Below are 17,081 nucleotides of genomic sequence, written 5' to 3' on the forward strand. Positions count from 1 at the left end.
GGGTAGAAGGAATCCGGGCTTGGCTTTGGAGTCAGGGCAAGATCGTGGGAACCCTGACTCCACAGCCCAGCTCTGGGTTGTGATGTGTGGGTTAAGCTGAGCAGTCTGCTGAGAAGTGAAATGTCCTTGTCACTTAACATACAAGTTCTCTCCTGTGCCTCCATAAAGGGGAGAAATGGATGTGTTTACAAAGCCCTGAGGAAACTCAGATGGTCAGTGGTGCTCTCCGACTCATGGGATTTGATAATGGAAGAGCAGCAAATGAGCCAGTTCTTTAGGTACTCATTCCCTGGCATTTTTCATTCTAATGCTTCTAGTGACAGAAGGTGATCCAACCCAGTTTGTTTTGATTTCCTCCTCTTAATGCAGATGTATATATGATTTGAAGCAGAGCTCTCATATAAATATTTATTACACCATATAAATAATGGACCCTTCTAGTTTGTTTATATGTGATCAGATCTAACATGTGAATAAGTATGAAATACGTGCAGTAAAAAGTCTATTTTATTCCGTGGTACTTGTTCCTGCCAGCACAAGAGCTGGTTTTAAGAGACTCCTGCCCTTCCAGCTGTGCATTTCTGTCTCTCTTCTGCTTCACCATCCATGACCATTTTCCACCCTGTTTCCATCAGTACAAGTCTGTGGCTGTGCTCTAATCTAGGTCTTAATCAAATATTTAAAAAGAAAAGGCCTCCAAACTGTGATGCTGGACCGATGAGGAAGAGTAACCTCTGGCACTGAAGGGAAAAGTAGAGGGGGGTTGGGATGGCAGGAAAGGATGGGATATCCACTGAAATCTGTGGGGATCAGATAATGCCTGGTCAACCTTTAGCAGATGCAAGTGCTTGCAGCTGAAATGCTCTCATGCTTCATCCTGATTTCACCATATGTCCTTTAAGCCAGCTATAAAGCCAGGTCTGTGGGATGAGCAGCAGGTGTAGGAGTATCAGACCATGTTGTTCCTTTCTAAGGTGCACACCAGGCTTCCAAAGCACTCCTGCTTTTAGGTGTGACCCTATATATGCTTCATTTGCATTCAGCGCAGAAACTATTTTATTATGTGTATAGCTCATGATTAAGAACATGTTTTTAGAGGCCAATCTGCTCCTATGTAGTAAAACTCACAAGTATCCAAATTTGAAGGCTAAATAAATTTCAGTTGCTGTTTAATTCACATATCATACCGATCTAAATTTAAATTAAATGCAATTCTCATTTAGAATACTGAGTCAAAGAGAGACAAAGCCTGCTTTCAGAAAGTTGTTTTTTTTTTAATTTTAGATACTTTACATGTTTCACTTTTTGTCTCAAAACACCAGGAGGTAATTAAAATCACTTTACAGCTGTTTCTAGAAAACTCAAACTATTGTTGGGTTCCATAGAGTCATAAAAATGATTTATATGAAGTTGTTTTTATATGCGCACAATAGCTATTAAAAGAAAAAAGAAAAAAATCCTTTCAAATGTGAATGTGGGCAAGATCTTTCTCTAAGTTCAAGTTGGTTTTAAAATGCTTTTTACAGTGAAGTGACCCCATGCAGTGATTGTGAATAAAAATTCTGAAAATAGTGATTTAAATAGCACTAGTAATTTCTGTGGTGCTATTGGTATGATATTTGAAGAAGTAAAGCAGGTATTTGCATCAGTAGTATCAACTTCTTCAGTAGCTGATTTTATAAAAGATGCATATTGTCCAACTATTAGATAAAAACAAACTCAGCAATATAAGGGCAGAACTTAAGAGATTTAAATCTACAGCATCTTAATTTATTTCCATGAATGAAAACCAGTGTAACTTGCTCAGAACTGATAAAGTTTGTCTTAAAATAATTCAGATGTCCCTCAGGAATACTGTAAAATTACCATGATGGAGAATGCTGAGCCTGAGAAACACAGGTAATGTGAAACCTGTGAGCTTGCAGGCACGCTGTGCTTTATTTTAGGAACCAAAGGCAAGAAGTGACTTGCAGGCTATGTTAGCTCGGTAGTTTCTTTAAAAACTGGGCCAGTCCCACAGCTTCTGAAGTTCTGACCCTGCTTCAGCCTAAATCTGGGCACTTGTTGACTGTCTCTATATTCAGGAAAAGGCTTTTGTTGGGCTGTAATGAATAGAAAGGACGAATGAATTTAAGGACTTTACAGAGCAGTAGATGCATGGAATGCACCATCCCTGTCCTGTACTGAGGGAGGCTAAAGGTGTTGGCTTCTTTGCCTCTGGTCTTGAATGCCTTACAGCCCATGATCAACTCTGCTGCAAATTAAATATTAAATTTTTACTGTCATTGCCAGACCAAAATTTCTTTGTTCTCTGAGACTTCTTGGAAAATGTTAGAAGCTCTCCTCAGATTCTCACTTTAGCCCCCAAACCCCAGAAACGTTAGTAATTTGCTCAACTTTACACACTCTGAGTCAGTCTCTTCCTCATATATTTTATATGAGTTCTGATTCCAGATACAAAGGTGATAAGATGATTTAAATTCACATTAATAACCCAAATGTTTCTAAATGTAACTATAGGATTTGTAATTAAACCTGTAATTGATCCATCAGTTGCAGTCTCTAAATGATTGGGTTTTTTTAAGATCATTTTCTCTTTTCCAGCCTGCTGCTGAAGTTTCCTAAGTTTTATGAAGTGTGTGGTGACTAATTTTTCTCTCTGTTTCTTTCAAATTTACTTTTTAATGTAAAGCTGGTCTTCTCTACACATCCTTCTAATGTTTGGATATAGATTTCCTTTTTAGCCAGTTGTTTTCAGGGACACTGGTGCATCAATGTGAAGTTCTCTGCTGCTATTTGCAATAAAGATGATGACAATTTATCATTATTACAAACAGCAACAGGGAGCTTCACTTTTTAATTGCTTTGGGTTTCTTCTTCTGAGCATTCCTCTTTAAACATCTGCTTCTGCACCGTTTTTGTTTAAGGGTAGTCTTTTGTTTCCATTGGTTGATCTTCACACGGGCTGGTAATTGGATACTTAAGTATTTATAGTTTGGTTTTCTTCCTCTTCCACAGTTCCTGTGGATCTAGATCCAAGTCACTTCTTGAGTTCTCTGCAGGGGCTTGTGTGCCATGGCAAGGAAGAGAAATTAATTGTATTTCAGTTCAGAAACTGTTTGACAGCACCACACTGATAAAGAAATTACCTTCCTAGGCTGCTTACTGAGAGAGAAAGTGGACAAAGTTCATCTTTATTAACAGGCTTCTGCACTGGCTTTTAAAGAGAACATCAAACTTACCAGGCATGGGCTGAGCTGAAAGTGCCCGGAATTTGATATGTTGCACAGAGTGCAGACTGACTCATTGATGCTCTGTTAAGACATCCTTCACAGGCTGCTGGATGGCTAATTTTGGCTGAAGCAGAGGCTTAGACACCTCCAGCAGCTGTCCCTTTGTGAGGGAGCTGAACTTTGTATCAACCACAGCTAATGGAGCATCTTTAAAATATACGAGAAACTGTCCAGAAGCGAGGGAGCTTCCTTCCCTCCTGTTTATGACAGAGATTTTCGTGCAGATTAGGGCAGTTCTGAGTCACTCCTAGGTAAAACGTGGAAGGATTTAGGCAGCTGCCTCACCTGCAAGGTTGGAGTTACTTCCGCTTACACCTTTTTTTGCTGTTCCATTGAAGTTGGCTTTCTCTTTTGGCAGATAACTGGATACCACAGGGCTGATTCAGGCATCCGTCAGCTTTCTTTACAGGAACTAAATTTCTCTCCTCTTAGATAATTGACTCCCACATCTTCCATCTTTCATTCTGTCCTCTCTGCTTCATTGCTCCCAGCAATGAAGTTTTCCTCTTTAATTCTTTAGCAAGAAATCAGGCTGCGTGTTTTGGAGAAAAATCCTGTCCTTTGCTTGGGAGGAGTGTCCTCCAAGAGCTGCCAATTGTTTGTAGATGACTTCCCTCAAGGGAATAGGTATCTTAGGTTGTTCCTTTCACCTGCTTCTCAAAAGACAGCAAGGAAAGCTAGGGGTCTGCTGATTAAATTCGAGATGTAGGTCTGCTCCTGGTGACTTTACACTGAGCCAAAGCTTGGCAGAGAGTTCATCTCTTAATCAGGTACCACCAGTCCTGTTCCAGTGCTTAATCACTTACCTCGCATGCACTACTGGAAATAGTATCTCAGGCAGTGATTCTCTTTCTGAAGCCTTTAATTACAGCTAATCATTTGATCCTTTTGTTACTTCAAGGTCTGATACTTTGTTGGTTGGAAAAGTAGGATGAGTGCTCCATTTTTCTTTTTTCCAAATTCACTAACTCAGAGTGCATCCTCTGACCAGTGGGTAGAGTTTTCTTCTCAGGTTCTATTTTGCTTATTTTTCAGTGTGTACATGTTAGTATAGGGTTGTGCTCCATGCTCTGCTGCCTTTCCAGATCCATGGACAGCCTGTGGAAAACCACTACCTGACAGCTTTACAGCATGTTCACATGTCCAGGTGTACTTGGTCCTTCTTGCTCTGGACAGCCTGTCTCATCTGCCTTTGCAGGTTCAACATGGCTGTGTCAGGGGTGTCTGATCATGAGGTTAACAGATGCTCTCAATCATCTGTAATATGCCCAGTTTCAACGTGGGATTAGTCACCCTTCTCAAAACTAGTTGTCTAAATCTATTTGTGGATCCATCTGTGATGGCTGCTGCCTTGGGAGAGGCTCCAATCTCCACCAGAGCATTTCAGAGTTACCAAATTGCAAAATTTAAACTGTTTGGAACCATTCTTTCAAGACCAGATAGATTTTGCAATCACAAGCAGCAATGTGTGGCTTGGATTTCAGATTTAGATGTGTCACCCATACCAGAGAAAAACAAGTAACACTGAGTAACCAAAGTTAAGGATGTGATTAATAGGCGTTGGCTCCAGTTTCTTTTTTTTCACCGGGAGGAGGTAATAAAGAAATAGTCGTGCTGGGAAGCAGCCTTAAACTGCCTAAAATCCATTCATTGTGGTGAGCTTGATGATATGGGCATTACATCACTGAGACCGACTCCAGTTTTAAAGCCAACTCTGTCTGCAAGCTGCAGCTGGTGAGACCCTCCATCATGGCTCTGCTGCCCTCATTTGGGGTTTTAGCCTGAGAGAGGTTGGGTTATTAAAGAAAATAGACTAAGGAGTCATATCCTACTAAATGCAGCTGGTAAGATGAATTACCCACTGAGGGCTTGGACTAAGGGTTGTGAAATGAAACTCGCCAGCAAGTCTGCATTTGTGGAGGGGTCTGCATTTGTGGAGTGATGCAGGAGCAAGGCTGGAGGGACGTGTGACTTCTAGAAAGTGGGGCCAGAAGTAAAGAGAATAAAGTGAGCTGATCCCACTCCCCCCAAATCCCCAGCTTTAGTTTTGAAATACCATATTCCAAAAGCACAGCTGATGCCTTTAAACACTTTCACATGTGGAAGTTTCACCATGGCCAGGATTTGTGTTTGCTCTCTGGCAGTGTATCGAGGCAAGCCAAGACTAATGACAGCTGAGGGTAACTCTGGCCCAGCCTCTCTAAGTGGGCTCTCTATCTATGAGGTCTTAAAGCAGTTTTTATTGCTCTACTGTGGGATTTGAGCGTTGTGAGTTTTAAAAGGTTCTTGGTAGGGGCCTGGCTCTGCTTAGCAGTACTTACCTCAGAGTTAGTGATGCAGTGCTGGCATTTGTGAGCGTCCTTCCCACACCTCTGACACATGGGATCAATTGTTTCTCAGTGGTGCCAGGGTGGTGTCTCATACAACATTTGCAATTTGCATTTAGCAAGCAAACAAGCAGCAGGAGAAAGGAAATCATGGAACGTGGAATCATTAAGGTTTGAAAAGACCTCTAAGGTCATCGAGTCCAACTGTAATGTTTCCCTGAATGAACATGACGTCTGGTACAAGAAGAGTACCGTGTCTGCTTTCCCATTTCCAAAGACCTGAAGAAAAAAATTAATTTGGCCAGCTGAAGGGGACCATAAACCAACTCTGCTGTACCACATTGCTGGGCTTGGTTTGCCTATATCTTTTTGACAGGCTAACTGCATGATTTATGGATAAGAGGGCCTCTGTTTTCTTACCTCTCTGAGCTCTGAGCATGGGCACCTCGAGGTGAAGACTTCTGCCCTGTAATCACCTCCCAAAGAGGTATGAATATATTTGGAACTTTCACTTAAACGAATTCTCTACAGACTTGTTTACATTTGGATGTTAAACTACCTACATACACTTCACAACAGCCAACAGGAGTGATGTTCAATGTTTTTATACTCCTGAGAAATGGGGGTAGAAGGAAATACCATGTTGTCACTTCTAGAGCTCTGAATGACACAGTGGTGACTGTGATTTATGAGGGTGCTGTAGTCTCATCTATCACTCAGACACCTCTCAGATGTATTATTGGCATCTTCAGTGCTAGTCAGTGAGGGAATAAAGATGCTTGAATATGACATTTTGGCATCCAGCTAAATGAGCTCCTTATCACAAACCCTTTGAAGATGGTCACATGGAGGTTTTGATCGCTGCTCTTACATTTTTCGGCTCAATGTGGAGGACAAAGATATTGACAAACCAAGAAAAACCAACAAGGGAGACAAAGCTGATTTCCATACTGGTGTAGTTTTCCCTCAAAACACTGGTGGCTGCTTGCCCTGGCATTTATGGGAATGCACAAGGCATTTTTGCTTAGAAACAATGTGGAGGGAAAACCAGGAAAAATTCCCCTTTTTAACCAAAAGAAAAAAATCTTTGAAGTAAATACATGGTCAAAATTTGTTCCTAGAGCCTTTTTATTTTTTTTTTCAGGGCTAGAAAAATATGACTCCTTCCAAGAGAATGCCTCAGGTCTTAACTGGGGAAAATGAGAAGAGTGTTTGGATTCACCATATGGGTAAATGGTAAATACCTGCTGTTGTCAGTGAAGTTTAGCTGCATCTTCTAACATGGGTACCTCAGATGACTTTCTGCCACTCCTGTGTCCACCAGATTTTGGTGCTCATTAGGCTCTGGAGGTCAGTGAAAAGAGTAAGACTTGCCTAAATTGTGGCTGTTTGCTGCAAGAGCCAAGGAAAAGGAGTGCTACAAGAAACTCCACCAAGCTGGCAGCCATCTAAAAGCATTCAGAGACCAATATTGCTTAAAATCTTCAGTAACGACCTGGATAACTTGGGGCAGAGTTTGTAGGTTGCACCAAACTGGGCGGGACAGTTGTTTCCATATAACTGGAATACCAAAGCATCCAGTTCAGGGTTCTCCAGGTAAAGTGATACCTCTCCAAGGTAAAGAGCAAGTCTAGTGAAAGGTCACCATGCTGGTGAGGGGGCTGGAGCCCACAGTATATGTGGGAATGCTGAGGGACCTGGCATTTTTCAGTCTCCAGAAGAGAAAGCTCAGGATTGAACCTTATGTCTGTTTTCTACTACTGAGTGGGCGGCTCTGCAGAAGACTCTTCTTGGAAAAGCACAGAAAAACTCAGCAAACTAACATCAAAAGCAATGAACACGAGTTGTAGCAGCAGAAAGCTGAGTAGATACAAGGACAAAATCCTTCATTCTTCACCTGGAGAGGGGTTTAGCCCTGGAACAAGTGTCCAATGAGCTTGGGGAATATTTCTCTGTGGAAAACTTGCCTAGGCAGCTTCTTGAGCAACCTGATGTAAAATGAAAGCTGTCTGTGCTTTGGGCAGGAGGTTGGACAGGGTAGGCTCCAGATATTGCTTTCAGCTAAATTATAGGATGGTTTATGTGCTGCAGTCACAACAGGTGACTTTTTCCCCCAGGTATATTTCCCTGGATATATTAGGAGGTTTGCAAAAAGTCCACGTAAAAGAGGCTTTTACAGTCCTGGTGCTCTGTTTTCTATGCTAGAGGCTTTCTTCCCCATGTGTAATTGAAGCACAGACAGTCTCTTCTGCTTTATTGTTCATTTTGGCCATTGCAGGTTGAGCTGGAGCAGCCTGGCAATTGGAGAATTGAGGACTTCACTACTGATATTTGTGAATATGGAGGCCTGGTCTGTGCCCAAAGACGCTGGTTACATATGTACTGGTAAACCAGCAGTACCAGGGCCTGGGCACAGATACTGGAAATAGATCTTCTGTACTGAGAAACTGTAGCATGATCCATGGCATAGTTTGTTGCCTTAGTCTAGCCAACACGCTCCTAGTCAGTCCCAAAGATCATAAAATAGAAGAATGGTTTGGGTTGGAAGGACCTTAAAGATCATCTTGTTCCAACGTCCCTGCTCATGACACATCTTACAATAAGACTAAGTCACTCAAAGCCCTGTCTGACCCGGCTTTGAATGCTTCCAGAGGTGTTTTGAGGCTGGTTGTAGGACAGAGACTGAGTACCTTCACTCTGTTTTGGATGGTAAGAGTGTTTAATAGCACGGCTATGTGCTGTTCCACCACAGTTTACCTCAGTGCCAGATATGGTCCAGCACAAGTTTTCATTTACCAGTGAACATGTACCAAAACAGTGTAAACTGGATCTGGACACTGATAAATACCAGTAAGGATTGCAGTGTTAGGAGCTGCTCTGGATGATGGAGCTACCTAGAAGAGGCTCTTATAACTTAAGCTACATCTGCATTATTTGTGGGGCTGGTGAGGGGACTAGAGTAGGGTTCCCCAGCTGCCTGTAGGCAGTATGGCATTTTGTTTTCAGTAGATATCATGGACAGGGCTGTCCTCTCTTGGACCAAAAAAACAAAGCAGCCTGATAAAGGTGGCACCAGGACTGTGCTCACCTGCCATGAACACATCTGCTGCTCTGTACCGGATACAGTGAAAAGAACCTGCTGCTGGCTGGCCCTGTGGCTGGCTGACCTTGTGTCCAGAATACTGTGGGGGCCTTCTGTAAATTTATATTTGGGACTAGCCCTGTTATATCTCAGACTGTATTACCTGTTTGGGGTAGTGCTTGTTGGCAGAATCATCCTAAGGAACAGGGCAGCACCAAATCAAGGAGGATAACAGTGTGTGTTAGATTTAAGCCCTGTTTGGTTTCCTAATGCAGATGCTGCTGCTAAAGCCAACATGAATGGAAACTATGGCCTGTTAGAACTGCATGGGAGGAAGGAGGTCATCAATAAATACCAGGACATGATTACTTTTCTATAGCTAGAAAAGCTTTCAATAGTTCTGTGAGGGTATATGACAAACAAAACTACTAGAAGTGTTTTCAGTGAGCTGAATCTACAGCTTTGACATCTGAAGAGCCAATCCAGTTTGTTAAGGTGGAGAGCAGAGTCTGTAGTTACTGCACATTTCCCGCATGAGGAACCATGGCTGACCCGTGGGCTGACCATCTCTGGGCATGACATATGCAAAAACCTCGTTGTGCCCCTCACAGGACAAATAATGGGTAATGCTCCTGTGCCAGGGGCAGGGCCCCTGAGCAGACAGCTGTGGGGTGTTCTCTGTTTTGTATGGGAACAATAACATGTAAAAAGAATAGGAGCCCTCCATGAAATCCTCTGCAATGCTTAGATGTGATGAGTTTCTCTGACTGGACCTTTGCAAAAACACAATGAATCAGGATTGCTGCATGCCAGATGTTTCCACTGGAACCTCTGACACTCATTGGATCAGAAATTCCCTAGGGAGATTTGGGTGGTTCAGTATGAAAATGTTCACATGGAACATTGTTCTTTTGTCATTTGCAGCATGATGCCTTTGATTTGAGAAAAAAAGACATGTTACCCTCTAGGCTTGGTTTCCTGTGGCTTTCCTGTGTCTCTCATGGCTTTTGTTGCTGTGCTTGTTCTAGCACTCAATACCTTTTGGGGTTCATTTTCCCTTTGCCTGCTTCCTAATTAGTGACCTAAAGGGTTTTGTATTCCTTTCTCTGCAGCTGTCCTGTTGCTTGTAGCAACAATTTGATGTTGAAGAAATGTCTCCTTGTCAGCTTCCCCCTAAACTTGGTCCTGGCTGGACGGTGAAAGCAAACTATCAGTCTTGCACCTAAAAGCTCAAAACCTTGTCTCTACAAATTGTTTTCACCCTAACTGAGTAAACAGGCAAAACCATCTGATAGAAAACAGTACTTGAGAAAATACTTCTGGGTCTTTCCATATTCTAAATTCCTGATTTAAGAAAAGTTTTTACTTGCAGGGAATAAATGCGCTTAAAACAATATTTCTACTTACACGGTGGATGACAATATTATAATTATTCCTCCTCACAATAAGTCTCCTTAGATTTAGAAATACAACATCTTCTAAGGGCAGACAGGGACACTGATCACATCTGTCTGCAGCCGGGGCCACAGAGGGGGACTTGAGACAGCTCTTGTGGGTGTTACAAAGGCTAAAAAAGCCTACTCAAACTTTCCTAATCTCTTCCCCTCAAAATGAAACAAGCTGTATCGGGTTTGCATGGTCACATTTTGGTAGCAGGGGTCTACAGGGGTGGTTTCTGTGTGAAGATGCCAGAAGCTTCCCCCACGTCTGATACAGCCAATGCCAGGCGGCTCCAAGAGGAACCAACGCTGGCCAAGGCTGAGCCCATCAGAGATGCTGGAAGTGCCTCTGGGATAATGTATTTAAGAAGGGGAAAGAAGTTACTGTGCAACGGCAATTGCAGCCAGGAAAGAGAGAAGTGAAAATATGGGAAGGTAACAGCCCTGCAGACACCCAGGTCTGAAGAAGTAGGGGCAGCAGCTGCTCCTCCTTCCCAGTCACAGGATCTGAGATTCCTCTGCAGCCCGTAGTGCAGCCCATGGTGAGGCAGCTGTGCTCCTGCAGCCCATGGGGGTCCATGGGGGAGTGGAGATCCATCTGCAGTCCTTGGAGGAACCCACATCAGAGCAGTGGGATTCGCAAAAGATGTACCCCTGTGGGAAGGCTGTGTTGGAGCAGGTTTCCTGGCTGGATCTGTGACCCTGTGGGGGACTCAAGCTAGAGCAGCCTGTTCCCACGCTGGAGCAGGGGAAGAGTGCGAGGAGTCCTCCCCACAAAGAGAAAGGAGTGGCTGAGACAACTGAATGCAGCCCCCATTCCCTGTTCCCCTGTGCTGCAGGAGGAAAGGAGGCAGAGAAAATCAGGAGTGAGGGGTTTTGCTTGTGTGGTGGGTGGGCTCTGGCTGGGGAGCACCTGGTGTCTAGCCAGGATCCACCCACCACACAAGAAAACCTGGATAAAACCAACACACCTAAATCAAATCAGAATTTTACCCTTCCCTGACAAGACCTCAATGTCCAACTCCCTTACATGTGTGAGATGGGTATTTGTTAATAACTTTTCCTGTTACTATGATCCATGGCATTATCAGACAGCTAAATTAATCTACATGAATTCCAAAGGGATATTATAACTATATTAGCTTACTAAAATACTAACATATATTCTGTTGCTGTGACAGTCTCTTAGTTCATGGGGAAGCTTGCAGTGTTTTTGGATAAATACATTGTAGTAAGACTCCAAAACTCTGAGACCTTTCCCCATGCTCTGCACTGATTTGCTCTTCTTAGTCTTTTTCTTTTCTGTGAAGCTGTTTCTCTCCATTTATTAAAATGAAGATAGTGATACCTGCCTTAGAGTCCTTTCAGACCTTTATAGAATGGTGAGAAGTAATTATTTTTATTACAGATAGCCTTTTCCCTGTGAAAACAGGCCATCTTTTATTTGCAGCCTTCTTTCTACAGAAAGAGTTTCTGATTCTTCAGTGTTCTTTTTGGTAATTTCTTTTCATCAATTTACAATTTATTACAGGTGTGTTAGAGTCAGATACACCTTCCCATGCAAGCCCAAACACTTTTAAATATGGAAATCTCATATGTATGTCCTCTCACAGTCTGCATCTGGTAACTTATTTCTAGGCATTTTCTGTTGTGAATGGACAAATATTAACAAAGAGGTATTGTTTTTCCCTTTTAGAGTGTCAGTCAGCTACTGCTCTCCAGCTCATGATCAAGCGCTGTCATGGGAAAAGAAGCTGCAGCATATATGCCAGCACCTATGAATTTGGAGATCCTTGTTATCCAGGCATCCAAAAGCATCTTAATGTCATCTACACCTGTGGTATGTCACGAAATTCTCTTACTTTAACTCTCAAGGGACTGTATGTTTGATGAACGGTGCTATGTGGAGAACAACAAGACATTATCATACACCAAAAGTCGTTGATCTTCCAGTTGGCTCATGGTGATTCTTGTTTAGTCAACAGGGGAAAGTTCTGTGGATCACTGGAGTGGTTTAATTCTGTCACTTTTTGTGCTCATTGGCTTGATAGAAAAAGCAAAAAAGATGGAAATGATATTTTATGAACACATTCAGATGTGTCTTCAAGGCAGGAAAATCTGGTGGTGGAATCAATCCACTCAGTGGATATTTACACCCTGAATGTTGGCTCTCTGCAGCAAAGTCATGGTTATCAGTAGGATCCTTATTATTTTGTTCTGTATTACATTTTGTACTGCAGAATCAGACAATTACCAATCCATACTCATCCACTGTGTTAGTATAAAGTCACTCCCAAAATCTTCAAGTGAAAATTGCAACATTTTTTCCCAATAAAATACCGTTATTAAAAAAAAAAGTAAATAAATAAACAGCTGGAGCTCCAAGTTGGGAATTTAAGTCATAGTGTTGAGCAGACACTATGCTCCTACCTGACTAGTCATCTTGATTTGCAACATATGATAAACTGTTCCTGTCTGAGCCCTGTGGTATAAAACCAACATCAGATCTCTTTTCTTACTGTGTGATGATATTTTGGTCATTTGTATCTGACATATTTGAAAATATTTTCTTCAGGGTTTTGCTCATATAGTCGTTGCTAGGATCAGCTCAGTTTCTCTCTCTCTGTTCCTTTCTGCATCCACTTGGAAAAAGAAATTCTAGTGCTACTTCGAATGTGGTGACAGAAGGCAGAGACTGTGGTAGAGGAGGAATTTTATGTCCTTCAGACAACAGCTCTGTGGGTCACTCCCTGTGTGTCACTGCAGGATGCTGGGTCTGATACCACTGGAGATAGATTTGCCATAGCATTTTGTGCAGTGGCTGCAGCACGGTGGATGTCCAGAACCTTGAAGAGCAGAGGCTTCAGTGCAGAAGCTATGAGGCTTTGAGTTCATCTGGCTGTTGTTGTCGTTTGGCAGGAGAGGCAGGAAGATTGGGTTTTTGTTTGAAATGATGTAGCAAGAAGTAGCAGGGCTATCCATGCAAAGCCCTGTGAGTTTTCTAGGTAGGAAGGTGAGGTTTTTATATCGATTTCCTCATAAAGAGACTGAAGAGAAATTTATCCTCACGGGGATTTGACAGAAATGAAGGCAATGCAGCAAAACAGGAGCTCCATCCCTCAAGAATCCAGGGAAAACAAACAGAGCCCCATGATGTATTTCCAAGAGGATTTTTTCTTCAAAGGCCTCAACAGCCTTATTCTGACTTTGTGGTCCTGGTCTCAAAGTCCACTACAAAAGACATTGATGATCTCTTAATCTGACCTTAGCTTTCCTAGTCCTAGTCTAACTGCATCAGGAAATGAGTCACGCTTGAGAGCACAAAGTGGCATGTTTTGCTTTTCTGTGGGTGAAATCTGCCTCATCCTTTGAAGGTGGCCATGGCTCCTTTTCAAAACCATGATCTCAGACATGTCTCTGAGCTGGATTTTGTGATCAACAGACACATATTTCTCACCTCAAACAGCAAAATCCTTCAAAATGTGAAAACCAAATAAACAAGAAATCAAATTCCAGTCCCATGTGCTCGTGTCAGACAGAACTAAGTGCTGGCATTCTTTTAGAAGAAATGATAAAACAAAGCAGTTTGATATTCTTATGGTTTAGAGCATGATAGCAGTGTAGAAAACCTCCTGTTTGATATCTCTTTGTTTCAGGTTTCCATAAAGCTTCACACATTATTGCTCCTGGTATGGTGCTCTCCTACTGTGGGAGTGAAAAGGGACAGGCTGTAGCCTGTGTCTAGATACATATCCCTGTTCCTCACCACTTGCAGTTTGAAACATCTAGCCCCTGGGATGAAGGATGGGGCTTTGGTGCTGTTGCTTGGAGAGCAGTGAAAAATGCAGCATGACCCTGGCATATCTTGGGAAATGTGATGGGTGTAAAAATGGATTTTTCTGAGCATCGCTTTAACACTTCTTGTTGCTGCTTCGAGTAGGTGACCTCATCACTCCCTGAGATCAGGCAGTGCAGTCAGTCTGCTCCTCTCTGTCACTGCCTGTCTGCCAGACTGTGGCAGAAGTGTCCTGCCATTGTTCAGCAGTTTGGAGCATGTCACTGGTCTTACCTATGAGAAAAACCGTGACGTGACCTTGTCCAGTGTTACTGACCCACTGCGCTGCTTCAGAAGAGATGGTGAGAGCAAGCACAGTGAGGGACATGGCAGTGTGGGTGGGACAGCCTTCATACAGACATTTCCCATGTGAGAAACTATAGTACGTATGGGAACAGGGCAGCTGGACTCTGCTCTTGTTGCTAAAGCATGGGGAGGTCTGGAAAAAGACTAATATGTCTTCTTCCAATAGCAACTCATGAAAAAAAATCTGCTGAGGGAGTAACTTATGAGGTGACAAAAAATAATATTAACTGAAAACTTGTGTTGTTAGCAGATATCATAGCCCTTTTGCTGAGATGGACCCTGTGAGAGGATTAATGCTGGTGTTGGCCATGTGGGCAGCTTAGGGAAGAGCTGGTGAGGTGACTTATCTCCCAGTCCTGGCAGGAGAACATCTGCAAGGGTCTCTCAGGTCAGCAAGTCCAGACTGTTCTCCTCTAACTTGACAGCACAAGCTGAGCTCTATTCCAGACCTTCAAGGGGTAAATGAGGCAAAAGTTTTTCTTTCTCTTAGCTACATCGATATTTCTTTGGAGGTTTATTCCTCTAGCCTCCATGTTTTATTGGACATGAGAATGCCTGACAGACACACACAGTTTTGTTGATGAATCTGGTCTTAAATAAAGGTGTCATCTAACTTGTTGCCCAGCTGCATAATTTTTAAAATATTTGTTGTAATTACTCCAGCCAGTGGGAATGTCTCAAGCCAGCAGTTCTCCACATCATTATTATATCCCTTCGCATCTTGGGCTCAACGCCTGTTGGCATCGCTCAGCTGAGAGGGAAATGCCACCAGTTACCGTGTGTGACTGGTGTGACTGAAACAAACAAGTAACTGGCAGCCTGGTGTGACAGTGATCTCCCATGTGCAGCAGGGTCCCATCAGCCCAGCCAAGGAAAAAGACGAAAAATCTTCCAACAACGAAAACATTCCAAACTTTAACCTTGGCAGGAGCTGAAATACAAAATTTTGGCCCAAAGCCAGATTTAGCTAATGGGATGGTGTGGAAGGTGGGATTTTCCAGTATGTGGGTTCCATTACTGCACTAATAAATAACATTAATTATTTTTTCAAAGGGAAAAGGCAAGTTAATTCTGGGAAGTACATAAGGCATTGTGAGGTTGATCTCTGAGTGTAGCAGCTGTAACTAGAGGCAAATATAAAAATTTAAGCTCTGCCTTTTCTTTAAAATACTTTGAAAATATTAGAGGGTAAAAGAAAATAAAAAAAAGTATTAGTACAACTGAGAAAAATAGTGCAATAAAGACTAAATAGATTTCCTTTTTCTTTCTTTCTTGCTTGCTTGCTTGCTTTTCTTGCTTTTCTTTCTTTCTCTTCCACCAACCATCTTCCTGTCTCTCTGTCTTTCTTTGGTATTAAAGCATTGTATTTGTACTATCTGAGAGTAACTTGCTAATGGTTTTGAACTTACTGATAAGAGTTACTGTGCTCTTGACCTTTTCCTTTTTCTCAATTGTCCACTTATTAACTTCAAAGGATCCCTTTAATTCTCTATCTCTCTTTCCGCTCTAGTTTGCTAGACTTGTTTTTTGGCGTATGCTGAAGTCGTAACTCAGCACTGCATTAAAACCTATAGAACTTTCTTACACATATAGTGCCACTTGGACTCAAGGAAGCATTGAAGTGCTTTATTTTAAGACCTATGGATAATTACCATGAAAGTTAAATATTTTCTCAAATCTTTCCTTGAGTGGGGATGAGGGGCTTGCCTCTGTGTAAAGTGAAACCTTATTTTTAGCACTGAAAATCAGGAGAGCAGTTCAGAGTGCCTACTATCCCCACTGCCAGACCTGCCTCCTCATGCAGTCCATGAAGGCTGCAAATGTAAACCCTCTGGTAAGGACCTGCTGTTCTTTGAATACAGACACTGGTCAGAAATGGCTTCACGAGAGTAAAAGAAAAGGATGGGGATTGTGAATTTCTTTGTGTTTCGGTGGGTTGGATATGGGTCCTGCTAACTGGTGACTTTTTAGTGCTATTGTTAGACATATGCTGGGCAAAATGGAGGGAAAATGGCCGTAGATGTGTTTTTGATGTGAATATCTGTGATACGTTTACATGTGTGCGTGCCTCCTGCGTGATTCATGCTCGCCAGAAAGGGCTCATTGGGTTGAGAGCTAATGAACTGCCATGGTAACTCATAAATTGCTTGGAAAATCCTGCAGTTCTGCCACATTAATAATCCTGCCATCCTGCTTTATGAGGCAATACGCTGAGTCCCCAGGGGCAAAGCGCTTCACACCCCAATGAGAGAACTGCGCAAGTAGAGAACAAAGTCTGAGCACAGGAACAGCAGCTACTGTTGTTTTGGGGTGTCTGGTGCTGCTGGGAGACCAAAGAGGGTCAAGGAGAGGTGACAGAGGTGCTCTGGGGTTGTGGGGATGGGCTGACTTTTGCTTTCTCTGGTACTTGGGAAATCAGTCTGTTTTTTTCTAAAATGTTGTGTTTAAATAAATGTTCTCTCAAGCTGGACTAGAGGCAGGGTCTGTGTTAGACAAGAGAGCTCTGACGTGGTTGCCCTCATGATGGTGATGAGGAGAGAGGCTAAAAAGCTGCACAAATTCTCTCCTGTCATCTCAAAGGGACTGTGCTCTGGTCCATTAGCTCCTGTGCAGTAAATCTATCAATGCCTCAGGCTGGATGAACGTAATGGTTCCTTCTGCTCTTAAAATGTATGAATTCATGAATGTAGAAAATGTATTTTTATCACTGCAGAACCACTTTCTGTTGCTATAGAAAGAAATTCCAAGATCTGAAAAGAAGTAGGAAAGGAGCAATTCCAAACTTCTAAGACAAAAAAT

The 17,081-nt window shown here is 42.5% G+C and overlaps 1 protein-coding gene across 1 annotated transcript in view; it reads left to right on the top strand.

Annotated features, from left to right (window-relative positions):
- LOC114067369 (protein eva-1 homolog C-like) overlaps positions 1-17,081 on the top strand; it is a 117,957-nt gene that overhangs the window by 90,313 nt on the left and 10,563 nt on the right. Inside the window, exon 5 of the mRNA XM_027902754.1 lies at positions 11,838-11,981. Within this exon, the coding sequence (XP_027758555.1) occupies positions 11,838-11,981 (144 nt within the window). The remainder of the gene's footprint in view (positions 1-11,837; positions 11,982-17,081) is intronic.

The sequence above is a fragment of the Empidonax traillii genome, unplaced genomic scaffold (assembly GCF_003031625.1).
Source record: "Empidonax traillii isolate 1590-97213 ecotype Southwest subspecies unplaced genomic scaffold, ASM303162v1 scaffold905:size246956, whole genome shotgun sequence".
In the NCBI taxonomy this organism is placed as follows: domain Eukaryota; kingdom Metazoa; phylum Chordata; class Aves; order Passeriformes; family Tyrannidae; genus Empidonax; species Empidonax traillii.